Source organism: Lonchura striata, chromosome 17 (assembly GCF_050655825.1).
Source record: "Lonchura striata isolate lonStrDom1 chromosome 17, ASM5065582v1, whole genome shotgun sequence".
Lineage (NCBI taxonomy): Eukaryota > Metazoa > Chordata > Aves > Passeriformes > Estrildidae > Lonchura > Lonchura striata.
Genome location: NC_140719.1, coordinates 12,422,751 through 12,443,798, shown reverse-complemented (window position 1 = coordinate 12,443,798; position 21,048 = coordinate 12,422,751). Strand labels below are relative to the sequence as shown.

At 50.3% G+C, this 21,048-nt stretch overlaps 3 protein-coding genes across 6 annotated transcripts; 1 reads left to right on the top strand and 2 right to left on the bottom strand.

The window, feature by feature from the left end:
* Positions 1–16: 16 nt before the first annotated feature.
* LOC110477710 (protein CutA homolog) lies at positions 17–8,560 on the bottom strand. Of its 3 annotated transcripts, none has more exons than XM_085556302.1 (6): positions 8,405–8,560; positions 5,337–5,485; positions 2,640–2,699; positions 1,484–1,529; positions 1,215–1,267; positions 17–752 (listed from the first exon to the last, which is right to left on the bottom strand). In XM_085556302.1, exons 1-6 carry the CDS (start codon positions 8,483–8,485, stop codon positions 650–652), a joined length of 492 nt encoding a protein of 163 aa, XP_085412428.1. In that variant the 5' UTR covers positions 8,486–8,560; the 3' UTR covers positions 17–649. The 3 variants fall into 3 exon arrangements, with proteins under 3 accessions (XP_085412428.1, XP_021399449.2, XP_085412429.1); XM_021543774.3 differs by having other exon boundaries at positions 1,215–1,264; XM_085556303.1 differs by lacking the exon at positions 8,405–8,560 and having other exon boundaries at positions 5,337–8,398.
* A 1,050-nt stretch (positions 8,561–9,610) lies between these two features.
* Positions 9,611–15,893, top strand: PSMD5 (proteasome 26S subunit, non-ATPase 5). 2 transcript variants are annotated; one of them, XM_021543631.4, is made up of 10 exons: positions 9,611–9,807; positions 9,940–10,084; positions 10,649–10,762; positions 10,964–11,092; positions 11,745–11,854; positions 12,210–12,352; positions 12,777–12,968; positions 13,146–13,255; positions 13,704–13,844; positions 14,543–15,893. In XM_021543631.4, exons 1-10 carry the CDS (start codon positions 9,614–9,616, stop codon positions 14,798–14,800), a joined length of 1,536 nt encoding a protein of 511 aa, XP_021399306.2. In that variant the 5' UTR covers positions 9,611–9,613; the 3' UTR covers positions 14,801–15,893. The 2 variants fall into 2 exon arrangements, with proteins under 2 accessions (XP_021399306.2, XP_085412427.1); XM_085556301.1 differs by having other exon boundaries at positions 12,162–12,352.
* A 744-nt stretch (positions 15,894–16,637) lies between these two features.
* Positions 16,638–19,001, bottom strand: B3GALT9 (beta-1,3-galactosyltransferase 9). The gene is made up of 2 exons (XM_031506348.3): positions 18,996–19,001; positions 16,638–18,461 (listed from the first exon to the last, which is right to left on the bottom strand). The coding sequence occupies exons 1-2, from the start codon at positions 18,999–19,001 to the stop codon at positions 17,361–17,363; spliced, it is 1,107 nt and encodes a 368-aa protein (XP_031362208.1). The 3' UTR covers positions 16,638–17,360.
* Between the last annotated feature and the right edge of the window lie 2,047 nt (positions 19,002–21,048).

The window sequence follows — 21,048 nt, the reverse complement described above, 5'->3', positions numbered from 1 at the left end:
AGCTGCGACCACAAGAGCCAGGTAAGAAACTCCTGTTTATTCCCTTCCCAGTCACATAAATAACCCAAAAACGTTGCCTAAGTTATGTCCCAGAAACCATTAACACGAGAATCTTTTCACAAAGTTCAGCTCGGCTTAGGCACAAAGGCACAGCTCAGGTGGGGGCAGCTCACAGGGCAGGGCCGTGGTCCTGCTGGACCCGTGGCTCTTGCCCAGCTCATCCCAGCTCTCCGTGGCAGGGGGATCTCAATCCTTGCGGTGTTTGCGGGGCTCTGCGGGGCGGGTTGGCACGGCCGGGTGCCCGGGCACATCCTGCGGGCAGGATGCTGCCAGCACCCGGGGACAGGCGGGGTCAGGCTGCCCGTGGGGACACGGGGCACCGCGGGGCTGCCACACGGCTCCCAGCTGGAATTCGCTGCTGACAGCCCGGGGCAGCCGCAGTGTCCTGGCAGGGACATCTCCGCCCGTCCTCAGCCGCAGTTTCGGTGCTGGCGGCCCTTCCCCAGCCCAGCCCGCGCCGGCTCCGGGCTGCTCCCGAGGGGAGGAGGGTCCCCGACCCCCAAATTGCGGGGTCACAGCGAAGCCGAGAGGATAAAAGCTCCTCCGCGCGGCTCAGCGGGGTCTCGGTGTCCCCAAAAATGAGCAGCACTCAGTGCCGTGGGACGTTCTCCTCTATCCATTTGAGGTAGACAGGGTTTCCTTGGTCAATAGGCAGGCTGATGATTTCGGGCATTTCAAAGGGATGGATGGATCTAAAGTGGAAACAGGAGGAGCAGAGTCAGCGGCAGCCCCGCAGGAAGCCGCGCTCCAGCCCTGCCCGCGCCCTCCCGGCTTCAAAGCACCCGCAGCTTCTTTCTGGGAATTTTGCTTTGAGTTTGGGGTTTACCGCAGACTGCCGGGGGCCTGCCCCAAGCTGAGAGTGCTCCCCCCTGGGAGCCGCAGGAAATCCTGTCAGGGAATAATAACCTGCGTGAGGAGGAGAATCCCCCATGGAATCCAGCACGCAGGGCTGCGTGAAGCCCAGCAGTTGATATTTCTGCCGCCTTTTCCTTTTTGCTGATGCCATCTCTGGGTTTTTCCGGCTTGTAAGATACAGCAGGAGCACTTAACCCCCCTGGGTGGGACGGGACTCAAGGAACCCCCAAAGCTGGAGCAGGAGGTGACGGCCTACCTTGGATGGGACACCCAGTGCTCCTGTGGAGCCAGAGCCTCACCTGACGTAGTTGGACAATTCCCCTATTTTGGACGTCCTTGTTTTCACCAGCTGCTGAGAGTAAAAAACCAAAAGGAAGCCCAAGGGAGATGTGGAGGGATGGAGGGATCGTGTCCCCACCCAGCACGGCCAGGGCTGTGACAGGAGCTCTCCCAGGGCTCCTCCCAAACCCAGCAGGTTGGTGCCACCCTCCCCAAACCTCCCTGCAGCCCCTTGCAGCTGGGGCCGTTTGCAGCAGGGATATTTGTGATGTAGGGAACGATCACTCACCAGCAGTATTTCAGTGGATTCTTCCAGTTCCCCTTTCCAGAAATACCTGGATTTAAAAGAAAAGCTGCATCAGCAAATCCAGCTCTGCTGCAGCCGTCCCAACCCTCGGGTTATTTTCCCTGCTTTGGTGTTTTTTTGCACGTGGCCATTTCTTTACAAAGAAGCATTGCTGGCCCCAAAACTGCTGGGCACATCAATGAGCACCCCAGCTTTATGGACAAGAGGCTCCTCCAGAGAATTTGCCATGGCAGAATTTATCTGGCAGGGCAGATTTGCTGGGGCTGGGGTGTCCTGTGCTGGTGGCTCTGAGCAGTGGCTGGGGGACAGTTCCTGCAGGGATCGTGGCCGGGAGGCTGAGCTTTCTTCCTCCCTTTCCCTGTAGGAGAGGAGCTGCACTTCTCATGACTCAGATGTGACCTTTCAAAACATTTCCGCTGCCAGGAGCTGTCCTGATCTCATCTGCCCGCAGGGCTCCTGCTCGGGGAGGGCTGGAGGGTGGAGGTGTGCTGGAGCAGAATCCGGCTGGAGCTGCCGGGGCTGGGCAGGGGCAGCCCTGCACCGGCTCTTTGGGTTTTTAGGAAATGATGGGTAAGGGGAAGAAGGGTTTGCCCTCAGGTGGATGTGGGGGTGCACTGTGGGATCCCCTCCCGAGGGAAGCTGTGGTGGGATCTGCTCCTCGCTTCAGCCAGGGTGTTTCTGTGAGGAAAAGCTGTTTTGGGGCTTTGTTCTTGAGCCCCTCCAACAAGTGCAGTCCCTTTGCATGGACAGCTGAGGACACCTGCAGAGCAGGGCTGGGCCTGTTCCAAGGTCAAACCTGCTCTTCTTCCTGCCTGAAAAAGCTGCTTCATTTTGCAAAGGCGCTTCCTGGTCCCTATTTTGGCTGCTTTTTAGAGTCTTTAATAACAGGCACCACGTCCTCAGGACCACAAACCCTAAATTGCTGGATGTCTGTGCAGCCAAGTGACCAAAATATGAATGAGCCCCACGGGCATGAGCTTCTCAATAAGCTCCGAGCACAGTGAGGCTCGTCCCCACCATCTGCAACAACAAACACACCCAGCAGCCTTCTGGAACCAAGGCTTGTGTCCATGCCCTCCTTCCCTCCCTGCAGAGGCCAGGTTTGCTCCTCCCTTGGGGAGTATCCAGCACAACTTACAAGGCCGAGCTCTGGGGCAGGATGTTCACGTAGGCAGCCAGTCTCTTATCCATGATGGCCCTGGGGGACACAGGAGGGAAATCAGTGCCAGCCCAGCTCAGTGCTCACCCCCAGCCTTGGGGACATCCCCTTGTGCTGCCCAGGACTGGCAGCAGCAGCTTTGACATTGGAGACACGGAATTTTGGGTTACTTATTACCCTGAGAAAACAGAGCCAAAGGTGAACTTTGGCTGGAGATGCTTCAGATCAGGCCCTTCTGGAAGGGCTCTGGGACCCTCCCTGTGCTGAGGAGGGAGTTTGGGTGCTGCTCCTGGCCTGGAGCAGTGCCCAGTGCCAGCCCTCTGCCCCTCTGGCTGTGGGGTCACCAGGGCAGGGACTCAAGCGTGGGACTGCAAAAAGCTGGCCTGGGATGGACAGGAAGGGGTTTGCCACTATCCAACTGTGCCCCTTCCTCCCAGAGCAGCCTAAATCTGCATCTTGTGAAATAAAAAAAAAAAAAAGGTTTTTCAACCCAAAATATCCTAGAAATCTGAAGCCCAGCTAGATTCCTTCCCTCGGGCTGCCTCTGTTAGTTGTGGTTTGGTTTGTTATTGCAGAACTGCTCAGGGCTGCCAGCAGCAGTGACACTTCAGAGATTACAGAGCACTGAACCCATCTCAGGGAGGATTTTTAGAAGAAAGGAGGCAAATGTTGTGTTTGGTGACCCGAGCAGCGTCTGGCCCTTCAGCCATCCCTCCAGGCAGGGCACCGATGACCCCACCTTTGGTTTGCTTTAACACTGGCAAACCAACATGGTTAGAGAGGAAAAGCACCCCAGGAGGCTCAGGGTTGTTTGCTCTCACCATGTGTAGGCAGTTCCAGGCATTTAATGCTCGTGGAGCATCTTGAGTTAATCTTTAGACCAACAAAGTGCAGCAGCACGAGCAGAGCCACCCCTGCTGTGCCTGTCATGTCACACATGGCACAAGTCAGTTTGCATTTGCTGCCTGCTACTTGCAAGTTCCTTTAGCACAGGAACCCTTTGGTTTCAGTGCTCTGTCCCAATAAATTGAGATCCTGAGATCCTGGACTTTGTCCCAGCAAGCCGAGCAGCAACAAGAGGCCACCAGGGGAACAGAGGACATTGTAAGAAGCTGAATGTGATCTGTGGAAAATGTCTGCATAATACATGATAGCTTTGGGTTGAGTACTTAATTGTGTGTTTCTTTGCCCTGAAGTGAGACAGATTAAATATTAATAAGCATAAAAGCAAAGGAAATGATGAACACAGGCAAGAAGGTCTTGAGATGCTGAATTCTACCTGCAGCTCTTCTGCTTTCCCAAAGCTTGAACCCCTTTTCCTGAAACCAGTGGAAAATTTCCTTGCAGACTGATCCATCTGAGTGAGGGCTCCACTGAGCAGTGCAAAGGAAGAATAAACACAGGAAAAGGAGTGGGGGAAGATGAGTGTAGAAGCCCTGTGTCATCCCCTGCAGCCAGGGCTCACTGCTCCCAGTTCCAGAACAAAGCAATAATTACTCCACCAGTAAAACCACAACCAAAGTACACATATCTCAGCAAGGGGGAGTGATTTATCTCCTCTCCCTTCCCTGCAAGATGAGGAACAAAGAGTGGAAAGCATTTGCAAAGCTGTTGAGATGAGGCATTTTCAGGAACTGAGGCTCTTTTCACCAGGTACAGTTGCTCCTTTTTTTTTTTTTCAGGAGACATCGAGCAGTGCAGACATAATTCTATTTGAACTCCTTAATACAGTTGCAGTATTTAAGGTGACACAAACTCCCTTTCAGTAGCCTGTCAGTTCCTGAACATGTCTGGGAGCACTTTGCTGGAGGTGGAGGGGTTTTGGCAGCAGCAGGGCAGCAGGAAAACAGAGCAGGAGGTGTTGCAGGAAACTTCACCGTCCATCATAAACACTTCCCCAGTCAACACGGGTTCAGTTCTTTGAACAGACCATCCATTGAGTCAGGGACTGACAGATGTGTGAAAAGAACTCTGCATGCAAAATATCACGCAAAGTATCTCATATATTAAAATAGAAGGGAGGAAAAAACCGAGGAAAACCCTCATTCCCTGAAGTTTGCCTGGTGAGCAGTGGTACCTCACAAGTGTTTGTTGTGGACCCCTTTCATACTTCCTTTATTTTCATGTCAGAGCACTGTGCTTTGTCTCTCTTTATAAATATCCCTCCTGGCATTTTGTTGTCTGTGTTGTTCTAGAGAGGAATAAAGACAGTGACAGATCAGAGAGCATCAGGTTGGAGCTTAATCCCTCTGAGAACCCCGAAATTCAGGGTCAAGAAAACGGGTCTTGAAAATGCAAGGCAGTGAAATCCATTGAGAATTGCTTGCTGTTACCATGGCATTGACTTCAGAGGCAAATGTCAGCTTTCCTTGGGACAGCTCTTGGCAAGGGCTTGGTGGAAAGGAGCATTGCTTGGGTATCACAGAATCCCAGGATGGTTTGGGTTAAATCTGATGTCACTCCAGCCCCTGCCACGGCAGGGACACTTCCACTATCCGCTGTCTCCTGCCCCAAGCCCTGTCCAACCTGGCCTCAAACGCTGCCAGGGCTGGGGCAGCCACAGCTTCTCTGGGCACCCTGAGGGCCTAGAATTGCAAGGACAGAAGGACAAGGAGATTTTCAGCTTTATCCCAGCCTTGGAGCCTGGAGCAGGCGGGCAGGGGAGCGTGGCCGTACCTGGCGATGTCCCTGGCGATCTGCTCGTTGAGGCAGCTGACGAAGGCGATGGAGTCTGTCCCTGGGACATAGCTGCCGGTGACAGCCGAGTGCAGCTGCAGAGCCAGGCCCCAGAGCAGGGGGTACGTGAGCACCAGCAGCCCCAGCACCTCGGGGAGAACACCAGGAGGTGAGGCAGTGCACTTTGGAAAACGGCTTTTACGTTGTGCGTGGTTTGAAGGATGTTGCCAGGGTTCCCTCAGCATTGCAAGAACCAGTTAAATAAGGTGAGAACCTGCTCCTAAGGGGTTCATTCCCCTCCAAGAGGGCCAATCTCGTGCTCAGGGCAGGAGAGGGGCAGCACTGAGGCTGTATCAGCCCAGGGCTGCCCAGGTTTCGACTGTGGGAGGTCACCTTCAGCCTAATGGGGGTTCCAGACCCCACCACCCAACCACAGCAGCCAGGACTGGTTTTCTGCGGAAGATTAAGGGGTATAACATGGAATGTCTGGGTTTCTAGTGCAAAAAAGAGCAAGAAGGGAATGGTTCCCACACCAGCACAGCTCTCCTGCTCAGGACACATCTGTAGCCACCCTTCAGCTGTGTGCCAGGGGTGAGGTGTGTCCATCCCTCTGAGAAACGAGGGGGACAGGACCCTCTGCTCCCTGGGGATGTGGGCAGGGGGAGAGCAGGATGTCAGTGATTTCTTCATGGGAAACAGATTCGGTGCCAGGACCAGGGGAATCTCCATCCTGCCCTGTCGGGTTATTCCCCTCTGCCACAGCCCTCTGCAGCCCACCCCGACCACGCTCCAGCCTCACAGCCCGACTTTGAATTGGGCTGTAAATCCATCTCATCTGAATTACCTGCTGCCAGAAGCAGGATGCTGTGGGGCACAGAAATCTCAGCGTACACTGCCCAGCTCTGCAGGGCTGCACGGACACCAAGGCTCTGCCCGTGGCAAACTGAGCAGCAGCAACAAGTGGAGTTTGCTGTGCAGGAGATGCTGCTCCTGGCAGGCCCCTCCACTGCTGCTTGTGCTCACATGCCACCAACAGCCTCCCAAAAAGATCCCATCATCCCAGCAGGGATACTGTGGGAACGGTGAGGTTAACTTGGAGTGCTGAGGAGCAGCTGAAGGACGGTGCCATTCTGGGCTGCAGCGCCTTCCCTTTGTCTTTTGTTTTGTTTTTGACATAAACAGCATCTGGCCCTGATTCAGCTACAGTGATTTAAGAATATATTCCTTTTCCCCACTTGTTTCCACCCTCCTTTGTACTCTGAAAAACCTGACATTACAGTACTAATATAGAAATCTCTCTTCTTTCTCTCTTTCTCTCTTTCTTTCTTTCTCTCTCTTTCTCTTTTTCATTGAATTAAAAATCTCTCTTGTCACCACAAAGCCAGGAGCTCTTTCCCATTTGGAAAATGACTGATGTGCTCTATTGCTTGTCTCCTCTTTCCCAGTCCATTTGAGGAAATATTCTTTCTTACCACAAGACTTCTCATCATAATTTTTAGAGCTCCTTCTGTGCTCCTTTTTTCCCACTAAGCCATTTAACAAATATTATACAACAAATCCCAGAAGCTACTCAGTGAGTTACAAGCCAAATAGAGATGTGCTGGTGCACCTATTTTTCCAGATTAAAATGTAATCATGTCCTTGCTCAGGGAAAAAAAAAGCATCCAACCTGTTCAGCCTGAGATCATTAATCTTCTTGTAAGATGTATGTGCATGTGATGAGGAAATCCCCAGGATCACGTGTGATTGAATATTAGTACAAACATGAACAATATTGTTGTTTTTCCAGTGTTTCTCCCCACTCTGCTTTTTTTTTATGAAAAAGAAGACTTTTTCCTCTTTTATCCCAGACTAATTGTATTTGCCAAAGGGATGATGCAAGAGAGGAGTGAAACGTCAGGATTCCTGCCTGATAAACCAATTAAACTCCTGATTGCCAAAATACTGAAGTGAACAAAACTGAAAACACCCCTATGAGGATTTAAGACCTTTGCTGAAAAGCACTGAGCAGCAAAATGCCAGTTTAGTGCAGAGAGACTCAGATTTCTGCAACACTTCTTCTGGCTTTTGTGAACTGAAACCAGCTTTAGGTTTAGAATCACCATGCTAGGACTTTTTGCCTAGTTTTGATGAGATTCTGTTAAAAACCCCAACTGAACACCACCTGAACACAACTTGTGGCGATGCTGAGTGTAAAAAAACTTGAAAATTTGCTTCTCTCCCAGCAGACACAGGGAGTCCACCCCTCTTGCACAACGCTTCTGGGGAGAGGTTTGCTGCCAAAGGTACAGACGGATATTTCCATGGTTGCTTGGCATGGGTTGGTGTCTGTTGTGCTCCCCAGGGAGTGTCCCAAGTCCTGCATCCCCATCCCATCCCTGTGTCCATCCCATCCTTGTATCCATCCCCATCCCTGTGTCCATTGCCATCCCTGTGTCCATCCCAGTGTCCATCCCCATCCCTGTGTCCATCCTCATCCCTGTGTCCATCCCAGTGTCCATCCCAGCCCTGTGTCCATCCCCATCCCAGCCCTGTGTCCATACCATCCTTGTGTCCATCCCATCCCTGTGTCCATCCTCATCCCAGCCCTGTGTCCATCCCATCCCTGTGTCCATCCTCATCCCCATGTCTATCCTGGTGTCCATCCATCCCTGTGTCCACCGCTGTGTCTATCCACCCCCATGTCCATCCCAGTATCCATCCCTGTGTCCATCCATCCCGGTGTCCATCCCCATGTCCATCCCTGTGTCCATCCATCCCGGTGTCCATCCCCATGTCCATCCCTGTGTCCATCCATCCCAGTGTCCATCTCCATGTCCATCCATCCCTGTGTCCATCCATCCCCATGTCCATCCATCCCGGTGTCCATCCCCATGTCCATCCCCATGTCCATCCATCCCGGTGTCCATCCCGGTGTCCATCCCCATGTCCATCCCTGTGTCCATCCATCCCGGTGTCCATCCCCATGTCCATCCCTGTGTCCATCCATCCCCGTGTCCATCCCGGTGTCCATCCCGGTGTCCCTGCCCGTGCCCACCCCGTGTCGGTCGCTGCCCAGCCGCACTCACCAGCAGCACGGCGCCGCGGCCGGGCCGGGGGCAGCCCTGGCAGGCGGGGGGCAGCGGGCAGCGCTGGCTCAGCCCCTCCATGTCCGCCGGCCGCTCCACCTGCTGTGCCCGAGCCGGGAGCGCTGCGGCTCCTCCTCCTCCTCCTCCTCCTCCTCCTCCTCCTCCTCCTCCTCCTCCTCCGCACCCCACCCTGCCCCTGCCTGCCCCGCAGAGCTGGGGGGACAAACACCGCGGCTTGGCACCCCAAAAGTGGGACGGGACTGCTGGGGTTTGCAGGCTGTCCCCCCGAACCAGCGCTGGAGCCCTCCCAGCTCTGAGCCGCGCTGACCCCATTTATCACCTTTCTTAGATTTCCCTCTCTATAAAACTGATTTCCTCAGATTTCGTCTGGCTGCGGCTCTCTGGATAGAAACCAGAGCAGGGGCTGAGTCCTGGCGAGGTGTTTGTGCCCAAAACCTCCCGGGGCAGAGGAGCCGAGCGCTGTTTGTCTCACGCTGTACCTTTATTGTCCCCCGTGGAACTTTTTATTGTCTCCCGTGGAACTTTTATTGTCCCCCTGTCTGTTCCCACAGCGTGCCAGGAGAATTCCCTCCCTGCCAGCCTGCGGGACCCGCCTGGCTATTGCAGATTTATTTGGGGGATGTAATCTGTGGCAGAGCTGGAAGCGCGAAGTTACAGGAGTTATGTCTGACAACATCAGTTTGTTTGCAAAAGGTGAGAAAATCCAGCTGAACACACGAGGAGCTGGCACAGGGAGCTGCCCCGGGCACACACCGGGGTGGGACCGGCTGTTCCTGCTCCCCCGGGATCAGCGCTTTCCCTTCCCGAGCCCAAATAAACGCCGTTTATCGCAGTTTCCCCAAAAAACGGCGACGCCGTGCACCGACCTCCACCCCCCCTCAGGGAATGGAGAGCCTCCATGGCGATGGGACCACGCCCCCTCTGTACTGGGACCACGCCCCCTCTGTACTGGGACCACGCCCCTCATTACTGGGGCACGCCCCTCTTTACTGGGGGCACGCCCCTCATTACTGGGGCACGCCCCCTCCGCGCGCAGCCGCCGGGGCGGACATTTTGTTTACATCCTGGCGGACGCAAAGGGCGTCCTTAGCAACGGCGCGGCGGTTGCTATGGGCCACCTGAGTTCTCGCGATATCTCCGCCCGGCGGTCGCTACGGGCGACGCGAGTTCTCGCGAGACCCGCGGGAGATGGCGGAGGCGGCGGCCAAGATGGCGGAGGCGGCGGCGGAGCTGCTGGAGCGGGCGGCGCGGCGGGACCCGGCGCTGGAGGAGCTGCGGGCCCTGCGGGTCGCCCTGCAGGCCGTGCCGCTCGCCGCCCTCCGCTCCCGCCTCGGCGAGCACCACCTGAGGGCGCTCTTCGGCCTCCTCGCCGTCAATGACCGGTGAGCTCCGGAGCCTGAGCGGCCCCGCTGCTGTTCTCCCGGGGCGGGGTGTCCTGCCGCTTTCCCGGGGCGGGAGGTGGCACAGCGGTGTCCCTCTGCTCAAGGGCTCGGTTTTCTCTCCGTGCCGCCCAGGGAACAGGTGTCCGCGTGTGTTTCCATCCTGGAGAGGCTCCTGCAGGCCCTGGACCCCCTTTACGTGATCCAGAACCTCAGGGAAGAGCTGCAGAAGGGCCTTTTCCACCCCGACGACTCTGTGAAGATCCTCACCATGTCCCAGGTACAGGGTTTGCTCCAGGAGGAGGGGACAGAGCTCTGTGGTGAGCTCTGGCTTAGTCCCCATCTGCACTTTCCTGCCTTGGTTTGTGATAAAAGCAGGAATGGTCTCCTGCACTCGTGCCATTTGGGATAATTACCCTGCAGTGTGTATATATGTCAATAACAATGTCCAAAACTGTGTCCTGACAAAAGCAGGTTGTGAATAAAGATTCTGCCATGTGCCCTGGTTAAAGCTTTCCATGCCAGCAGGTGAAGGAAGAATTAAAAGCAGCAACATTTTGATATTCAGATATTTTAAAGTATTGTGGAGACACCAAACAGGCTGTGGGAGTCCAACACTTGCTGTATTAATTTAAAAGAAGAGGATTGTGAGATGTTGTGGTTTGGGGTGGATTTCTTGAAGCTCATCTGAGAGCAGCTGCTTGGGTGTTGTCCAGTTGAGTTTTGATCCAAAAACCTCAAAATATTGTGACTCTGGCTTTCTGTTCAGCTGTTCCAGTGCTTGAGTATCCTTACAGTGGAAAATAATTTGTTCAAATGTTATTTTCTGTGGCTCTTTGATCAGGTTGGGAGGATTGTTGAAGACTCAGCTGCTGTCCCAGAGATTCTGCACAGCCCTGAGCTGTTACAGCAAATCATAAAGTGCATTGGTGGGGAGAAAATAGCAGTGGCCAAAGAGGTAAAGGTGCCTTTATTGTCCCATTCCTCTGCAAGCTGAGGTGGTTGCATGACAATAACAATGAGCTCTCATCAGTGCAAAGTGAATTATAATTAAAATTAAGCGTATAGCTATAGTTAAGCTAATAAAGAACACTGCAACTGAACCTGATAATCTCAGATTTTCTTCTCTGCGTGGTTTTGCTCCTGTTTTTGCTTGCAGGCCATTAAATCTTTGTCGAGGATAGCCCAGAGCCAGGAGGGTTTGGAGGCTCTGTTTGGGAGCAGCCTGCTGGGTGACCTGAGGCGTGTCATGGCCACCAGTGACGTTGTTCGGTACCGGGTCTACGAGGTGGGTACTGCTCTGCTGCTCCTGCCTCTCAGCCTGCCCTTCATGGCTTTTAAATTATTGTTTCTCTCTGATTTACCCACTTTTCTTGGTGTCTGTGTTTTAGCAAAACTAGAAAGGAGTAGGAAGATTACAGCAGTGGGGGCTCTCATGCTGTCATAACTTCCCTTTCCCATTTGTTGGTGTAAAAGTGTGAATTGTTGTTCATTTTCTAACTTGTAGTGCCCAAAGGCTTTGGAAGGGCTACACAGAATCACTTAAGACACCAGAAAGTGTTTGTTTCTCTGAAAATAAAAGTAAAATAGTTAACTGTAGCCTCTTGACTTTTGGATGTGAAGTGCTGCTGAGAGTTTTGGAGAGATGCCAGCGTCAGTCTAGAGATGTTTGGCAAAGGAGAAATAACACAGTTTAAACATTCTAGAGCTTAATGGGGATAGCACAGGAAGAACTGGTTGTGAATAGAGATCAAATGCATGTGCTGTAAACTTGGAACTCCTTATGAAGTTGCTTCAGGCAGACATTTGGGTTAATGATAAAAATTTGATTAATTCCATATTTATTACATGTAAGGTTAATTACCACTGGAAGATGTATTTGGCTGATGCAGTGAATCATTATAATGTTTTTATAAACTGTCCTGTTTGCTTTTATTTAGTTAATTGTGGAGATTTCATCAGTGTCAGCAGAGTCCCTGAATTACTGTGCAAACAGTGGGTTAATCCCTGAGTTAATTGGGGAGCTGACTGGAGAGGATGTGCTGGTCAGGTATGTTGGTGAGTTTGCCAAGGACATTTCCACCATTGTGAAAACTCTAATAAATGTATTTGTGTGTGTTTCTTGTAAAACCCTCTTCAGGAAAACACTGTATGTGCCTCTCCTTAAACTGTCTTGAGTGTCCAAGATTCATTCCTTAATCTGAGTACCAAGCTGGGTGATAATTATCATGTTTGGCTGCAGTAGAAACACTGAATTCTTTCCCAGCTCGGAGAAGCTTGAACAGCTGGGATCATTTGGGGTTTTTTTTGCTAGGATTTTGTCTTATGGACGTGGTTGCTTTTTCTTAATCACTGAGTGCTTTAGCCCCAGCTGAAATCAAGGAGAATGCCCTGGTGTGTTGCAGAGCCACGTGCATAGAGATGCTGACCTCGCTGGCCCACAGCCCCCAGGGGCGGCAGTACCTGGCTCAGCAGGGAGTCATCGACAGAATCTCCAACATCATCCTGGGGGCAGAGTCAGATCCCTTCTCCAGCTTCTATCTGCCAGGTGCCACCCTGCATTCCTCCTTGCTTTGCTAGTGGGTTAACCTGACAGCACTGCCAAGCCTCTCTGTCGAAAGCTCAGGGGGAATTCTCAATGTCAGGTCAGATATGTAAAATACTGGATATTTAAAAATGCTGACGCGTCAAGGATGCTCCTTGGCAAGATCTGGGCAGGCTGTGCTGTAGCTTTAAAATTTGTGTTATTGTAGCCTTTTTTAGGAGTGCAAACATCATGAATTAAGAAACAGTCAAAATATTTGGCCTGTTGCTTAGTTCTGTCTTTATTTTGAGCTTTTTACCAACACTATTCAGACTTAATAACACATGTTTAGGGAACAAATCAATCTCACATTAATGTACTTTTAATTTTGCCAGTGTTGAAGTTGCTGTTCTTCCACTCAATGCTTTTTTTGGTCTTGTTTTCTCAGGATTTGTTAAATTTTTTGGCAATCTGGCTGTTGTGGACAGTCCCCAGCAGATCTGTGAGCGCTACCCTGTCTTTATGGAAAAAGTCTTTGAAATGGCAGAAAGTCAGGATCCAACCATGATTGGAGTGGCTGTGGACACACTGGGAATCCTGGGATCAAATGTGGAAGGAAAACAGGTTTTACAGAAAACTAGTTAGTATCTTTCTTTTCTTTAATACTTCATAATATAAGAGTGAATTGGTTTGGGGTGATACAGAAAGGAATTAAAAATGTATTCACTTATCTAATGAATAAATTCATAGAGTAGCCGATGGGTAACTACATTCCTGTGGAGATCTGGCTGAATTAACTTTGTTTTTGTTTTGAAAGGAAGTAGATTTCAAAATCTCTTAAGCAAAATAGGCCACCAGGCCAAGAATGCCCCCACTGAGTTACGGCTTCGGTGCTTGGATGCGATTTCATCCCTGCTTTACTTGCCTGTAAGTTGGGCTTTTTCTCTTTGTTTTCTCTTTGCATCTCCAAGAATGAAATCATCACACACCTGAGGAGCTGTGAGGGGACATTTTGCAGCCTCTAGGTTGGGCAGCAGTGGTGCTTTCAGTGTTCTGACTCATTGATTTACTGTTTTCAAATTCCCTGATTGGTTTGCTCAAATGTCTGGGTTTGTTTGTAAGGTGCCAGGTGTTCTGAAATGTTAATAAAAGATGACATCAAGACTTTATTGATGAGGGAATGAGGGTAAGCAGGTCCATATCCTTGTGCTCAGAGGGATAGGGACAAACTGCTCCAGTCCCTGTGGTCTTTGGATCCAGGGGTCTGGGTTAAGAGTGTAGCTCTAAAGGGGTGATTAAACCATTTGAACACATCCCAAAAACCTGAAAGCTTTTTGTAATCCTAATCAAACTCTCATTTTTGTGATTTACACAGCCAGAGCAGCAGACAGAAGACCTTTTAAGAATGACTGAATCCTGGTTCACATCCTTGTCCAGCCAGCCCCTGGAGCTGTTCAGAAGCATCAGCACTCAGCCATTCCCTGATCTCCACTGTGGAGCTTTACGGGTGTTTACTGTGAGTGCTTTTGGTTTTAAGCATCAGGGAGTGGTTTGTGTTGCCATTCGGCCTCAGAATTATTTATTTCTTTGAAGTGAATACCACCAGCTTCTTGTTAAAGCCCAGAAGTGGTCAGAAAAAGGCCTTTTTCCTCAGGCCCTACTTGGCTTCCCCATTTAAATAATGCAGCGGACACATCATGTCTGTAATGCTAATTTTCTAATAAATTGGAGAGGGGAAAGAAAGGCAAGGATCAAACCCACCTGGGAGCTTTATGTTCCTTGTTGGCTGTGGGGTGGCAGCTCAGTTTAGTGACTGCAGCACTACAAGGATACTTCAGAACCAAATCTTAAATTGTTTGCACTTTGAAATGGCACAAGGATACTTCAGAACCAATTATTGAATTGTTTACACTTTTTTTTTAACAGTGATACAATTGTTAAAGTGTTACTTAAAGAAATGTATTTTAGTTACCTAAGGTGCTGCTTCTATACCAGAGGCACTGCTGTGATAATTCCCTCAAAACTTTGAAGATAAGCACTGAGCACTACTTGTTCTCCAGTGTTAAAGCCTGCTGCTTGATTTGAGTGGTGGTTTCTTATCTCATTTGATTTTTTCCTGTTCCTTGTCCCTGTACCAAAAACCCTACTGTGTAACTGCTTTTTTAGGGTTTTAAAATGTTTCCTCCCTCTCACATCTTTTGTCTTCCTGTTCAGGCCATTGCAAATCAGCCATGGGCCCAGAAGCTGATGCTGAACAGCCCGGGGTTTGTGGAGTACATCGTGGACAGATCTGTGGAGCCTGACAAAGCTTCAAAGGATGCAAAATATGAACTGGTGAAGGCCCTGGTGAACTCCAAAACCATTGCAGAGATCTTTGGCAATCAGTACTACCTGAGGCTCAGGGCTTACCTGCACGAGGGCCCCTATTATGTTAAGGCAGTTTCTACTACAGCTGTGGAAGGAGCAGAATAATGTCCTTGGGTCTGGGGTCCCCCTCTTGCAGAGCACAGTCCTGGCACAGGTGTTGAGGTGCAAGGTGGAAAAACTCTCCGCACTGGAGGTTGTCTCTTTAAAGGAATGTGAAGATATTTTGACTCTATTTGAAATGAGTCAGGAGAGCAAATGCAAGGTTATTTGATATTTCCCCCTAAATTGTCATGGCAGAAGTTCCCTGTGTGCTTCATGAGGCAGGTAACCCAGGTGAGCACTTAGCAGCTGCTGACTGTGTTTTATTTGGCAGAATTTATCAGTGTTTGTTTAAATTGTTCCTGTGTTTGGAGTTTATGTTGTGTTTTCCCAGTAGGTTACAGTTCAGTTAAAAAAAAAAACACCAAAACACCTCAAGGTTTGTAACCTCAGATGCTGCCATAATTTCTATTCTTTTTTAATTAGCTTTTTTACCTGCCACATTTGGCACTTGCATGGAACACTCTGTTCTGTCAGAATCCTGTTGCTGAATAAGTGACACTGTCCACATGAGGGAGTATGGACTAGATTCTTTTGTTTTCAACCTGCTGGATGTGAGTCTTGCTGGAATAAATAATCCTAAATATTGTTTACATTTTCTGCCGAGGATTTAAAAAACAAAAGTTTTTAGCCCTTTTGAAAACAAATCAATGCACTCTGTAGGGATCAAACCCACCTGGGAGCTTTGTGTTCCTTGTTGGCTGTGGGGTGGCAGCTCAGTTTAGTGGCTGCAGCACTACAAGGATGCTTCAGAACCAAATCTTGAATTGTTTACACTTTTTTTTAAACAGAGATACAATTTTTTAAAATGTTATTTAAAGAAATGTATTTCAGTTACCTGAGTTAGACTGAAAGGGGTAAGAACATGGAGCTCTTGTGTTGAAGGGAGTGAATGAACTGGGAGTATGGAAATGTGGCATCTTAGGAAGTTGGAATTTTCTTTTGAAGATGTCAAAGCTGTGGGAGAGAATCAGGAGTGGCTGGGCACTCCATGACGTGTGATGTGTCTTTGCTCATAAACAGAGACCACAGGGTACTTTCTGTCAAAGCCTTGTATTCTTTTTATTGAGGGGGAGCAGAATAAAACATGAAATTACTACTCTGGGGCTTCTTTCAGTGATGTGTCAGCCAGGTGCAGCTTGGGGAGTACTGGCCCCGTGTCCCTGTGCTGCCAGGGGAGGCAGGAGGATCCTGTCCTGCAGTAACTCTGCTTTTGCCTGTGGTAGGTGGAGGTGCAGCTGGCATTGCCTGCCAAAAAGTGCTGCCCATGAGGGCTCAGAGGAGCTGGGGGAGATCCCTCAATGTTTGCTAAGCTGTCTAAATGCAGGTGAGGTGCCTTGTTGCTCACAACCCAAGATGTCCCTGAGTTGTCATCCTGCATCCCAATGCTGCTGCTTTTATCCTGAATGTGCCCAATAAAGATCTGCCAGTGAGAAATGCACTGCAGTGTCTTGTGACTGAGAGAGCACAGGAGCTTCATGAGTCCTGCATTCAGCAAACACACGAAAGCACTAAAAAGGAAATAAATGAGTGTAGAAGTCCTTAGCTTGCACTAGTTCTGGGCAGTTCAGCTCTGTTATTTTAGGTGGCTTTGTGTGCTGGTGGCTCTGTATGAGCCATATGCTGAAATGTCAGTAAAAGAAATCAATATATAAACCTGTTCTGCAATTCATGAGCCTCTTCCATGTGTGTTTTCAGCTGGTGCTTTTGAAGGCTACTCTGTGTGCTGAGTATTTAGCATCTGCTTTGCATGGTACATTTGCCAAAGACAATATTTTAGAATGTGCAGAGATGCCAAACAAGGGGATTTTTTTATGTATACACATATGCTTTATTTTGTTGAGCTTTGAGCTCAGTGTTGATTGATTAATTGATCACTTTCCCCTTATTACTCAGATGCAGTTCCCTGCCCATTCTGTACATTGCCATATGGATTACATGCTGCTGCTGTATCTGATATAAATGACAATTTTGAAGTGTGTTGTTTTTGTCATCCCCCCCTTAAAGTAACAGGTGGAGATAATTGAGGAAAACCACGAAATGCTGGAGGATTGAGGTAACATGCTGAACATTTGGTTTAGAAACAAAAAAAAAGCCCAAACCAAACCTTGTCATTTGATGGATGTTAACAAACAGCATTAACTGAGGAGTTTCCATGATGGCTCAGTGTCTGTTCCTGCTGGAGCTGCTCTGTTTCTCTGTGAACCAGCCTGCTCAGAAGCAGCTCCTTTTGTGCATGGAAAGCTTCCCCTTTGTTACAGAATTCTTTGGAAGTAGGTGATGCCTCACTCACATGAAGAAGGAGTTTCGAAGACTCAGAAGTCTGAAAAACCTTGGATATAGACTAGTCTGTTGGAATACTCTTTTTTACCTCCATGGATGCACTTGTAGGTACTTAGAGAGGCAGAGGACATCCAGTTCTGCTCTGTCACACTGTAACAGTGAGAATTCATTTGCTGCTGAAGGGAAAAGAGCAAACTTGGGGAGGGCATCCTTTGTACAGAATGTTAACAGGATAACACAGCTGATGAAAGAAAATCCAGCCTCTTCTTGCAGAAGTTAACCATTAATTGACAAAATGAAGGAGCTCATTTTTTATCCTATCCAAGTTGAACTGTTTGAATCTATCAATGTAGGTCAGAACCTTGCAGGACACCAGGCTGTAGTAGGTTTCCAGTAAGGAGCAATCCTCCCCATCACTCGTTTCCTTCCAGTCTTTAAATAGCTCATCCTCTCTCATGTCAGAAGAGGTGAAAATGAATTTATAGCAGCACGGGTTGTAGCTGATGTGCTTCTCCCCGGCGAAGCGGGAGCTGTGCCTGGCAGTGATGCCAGCTCTTTTAGCACAGATTCCTACAAAGGCAGCGGGGGGCAGTGCCAGTGGCACCTCCCTGGCAGCCACGTAAACCTTGCGAGCCACGTCCTGGGACATGAGGAAAGCGCTGCCGTGGCAGAAATCTGGGTAGAACTCCTCGGGGTATTGCTGGGTGGGGACAAAGCCAGGGCTCTGGGGGTCCCTGTCAGGCACTGCCTGATGCACCACCCTGCCAAGGTAGATGTCCTCCTGCTGGGTTAAGCCCAGCAGGTACCCAGCCAGGCTGGGAACACCCACAAACATGTCCTGGGCTGCGTGAAGGATGTACCTGGCACGGGGACAGAAAGCCACCGTCCACTCCACGCTCATCAGCATCTTCTGTGTCTGCGTCTGGGGGGAATCGATGAAACTGCCTTCGATGATGTCTCGGTGCTTTTGGGCCTCCTCGTTGATCTCCAGCTGGGTGCTTGCTGAAGCTGCCTTTCCTACAGCAAACAGAGTCAGGACACTGTAACCCCTGGAGCCTGTGGCATTGCCCCAGGTCTGCCTGATCGCGTTGCGCCTTGTCCTGTTTTCTGGGCTGCTGCAGACAACAATGAGCAGAAATATCTCTTGGTTGGAGCAAGTCACTGCACTGCTGCTGGTGTAAGAGAGGTTGGCCTTCAGAGGATCCAGATCCAGCTTCCTGGCCCTGTCCCTGATCTCCAGAGCCTTTGCATCGGTGTAAGAGAGAGGCAGGGACTGCAGGAAGTATTGCTCCAGTAAATCTGCCCCAAAAAGCAGCCCGTGGAAAAGCAGGACATTGAAGAGGATGAAGCACCACTGGTGCGTGCGGAGCCTGCAGAGTGTCAGCTGGGGAACAGGAACATGGACACTGAATTTTCTTGCCTCTCAACCCAAAAGGCTTTCCCTCATTTTACACTATATCCATGCAAAGCAATTACAGCTTTTAGACCGTGGTCTTTGTATTATCAGTGTGAGGCATTTTTTCTCCTGGAAACTTAATAAATCTACTTGAGGCACTGTGAGATCCCAAACTGAGAAGGACGTTATCATGTTGAAAGCTTCTCTCTGTGCATCCGTGTGTGGAAACACTGAAGAATGACTTGCTATGAATAATTTTTGACTACTTTTAACCTGTTAATGAAGGCCTGAGATGCCCCTTTAATATGTCCTTGAAGGAGAACTTTTGCTACTTCCCTGACAGCGCCCTATGGAAGCTGTCAGGGTAAGAATCCAGAGGGAAAGGCCAAGTTGGATGGGACTTGGAGCAACATGGGAAAGTGGAAGGTGTCCCTGCCCATGGGCAGGAGGTGGAATGAGATGATCTTTAAGGTCCCTTCCAACCCCAATCCTGTGAAAGCTGTAAGAGGCTGCAGCACTTACCTGCATGGTGCTAGGAGCTGTCCCTGCAGCAGGGGCTCTCTGGGCACTTTCTCCTGGCAGTGGCTGTATCCGGGTCTGCAGGATCCAGTTACTGCCCAGTACCTGCAGCCTGTGGCTTCCACCTCACCTGCCTGGGCAGAGGAAAGATGATCCCCGGGACTGATCGTGTTGCAGCCACATAAAACACAAAGCTAACAAACCCCTGGCCTTTCCCTTCTTTAATTTCTGGCACTCTGAGGAGTAAGTGACACAAATGCTGGGGCTTGCTTGGTCAGAGGAATCCCTGGTGCTGTTGAGTCTGTCAGTTTGCTGCTGACCCCAGAGTTGTGTTTTTCACAGCTGAGCCATTGTGGCGTTGGTCCCCCAGTCTGGGGCAGCTGCTGAACGCTCGGCATCTCCTGAGCTGGAGCTTTGTGGGGTGAACTTGTGGGTTTGCCTGGTGTGGGGTGTGAGCACACCCCGAGGCCGTGGTGCTGCTGGGCCAGGCTGGCTCCAGGGCAGGCTCTGCCTCTCTCCCGTGTTGCTGTTGGCTCGGCTGTGCCGGAGCCGTGGGGGCTGGACAGCCACGGGGGGCTGGAAGTGCTGCAGGGGCAAGTGCCAAAGACACCACAAACAGGATGGAGCTGTCAGCAGGGGAGAGTTGGCTTTGGCAGTGGGGAGCACTGAGGGGAGAGGGGCTTGGTGTGCCCAGCAGAGCCCTGGCGGGGCAGGGAAGGGTTGGGTGATGGCAACGCTGCTGTTTGAGGGGTGGATTGAGGTGGTCAGCCTTGTGGGAGCTCCAGCCTCCGTGGGACAGCAGGGAGATGATGGTTTCTTTTTAGTTCTGAGATTTCTCAGAGGTCGGGATGCGTTTCTGTTCTGCAGCCTTGGGTGAAAGGAGAACACAGCACTGCTCTGGTTTGTCTTGGCTGGACCACTGCAAGGCTCCCTGCAGCATCCTTAGGGCAGCCTGGATTAGCCCAATGTCCCAGGGACATGGAGAAGAGCTTTGATTTCTGCCTTGAGGGGCCCAGGGTTAATCCCCAGCTCTGGCTGAGCTGCTCAGCTCTCCCAGCTGTGTTGATAGAGGGAACAGAGGAATTAGAGAAGAAACCAGGTTCCCAGAATCTGCTCACAGCTTGGAAGTGCATCTTACCCTACTGAAAAACCCCAAAACACAGTGTGCAAGTCCCAGTGTGGATTTCTGCTTCAGGCTCTCCAAAAAGAGGGAAAACTTCCCCGGGGCTCGTGTCAGCTGGGCCACAGCTTCATCCTGCCCAGCCTCACACTCTGCAATCCTCACAGAAGTTGTGCTTTGAAGCTGGGTGAGCTGTCAGCACGGGAAGTGTCAGTTAAATGTGTGCCCTGAAATAAAAGGCTAATAGGGAAATATTTTTCATGTACAATAATACAGCCTTGCAACTCCAGATACCCATTCTGGGGAAAAAAAAAATCCTTCTTTGAAGATATTCTGTCTCCAGCTGAATAATTTAATTAGCAAAGAAATACCAGTGTTTGAAACCTCTTACATTACAAATTGAGTATCTTTAGAATAAAAAAAAAATAATAATAATAAGCCCCACATGTGTATCATCCCTGGTGCAATTAGGCCCAGCGTGGTGCTGGCAGCACTGCTGAAGCCATTCCCTTAGCACTGCTCTGTGGTGGCAGCAGCAACTTTGATACCAAATATATAAAATTAACACTCCCAACCCCAGCCAGGGCACAGGCAGCTCTTGGATGTGGGTTTTTATTTATCCACAGGGCCTAGTGGAGTTCCACTGAGAGAAAGCTGAGGAACAGCAAGGCAAAGACTGCTGAAGGGGAAAATAACTGAGTCAGCTCCAGGAGGTTTGCCTGGGGGTGATCCCTCCATCACCTTTAACCCCAGGTTTCAGGCAAACACAACACCCAGCAGCTCACTTGTGACCTTTTCTCACTTTTCAGAAGGGTGAAATGAAGCTCCTTTGGGGAAATCCTCGCTCCCAGGGAGATCCAAGAGTTTCCTGGAGAGTTCAGGACCCTGGCATGGCTGCAGTCAGGTCAGTGGGGATGGCAACACTGGTCCTACAGC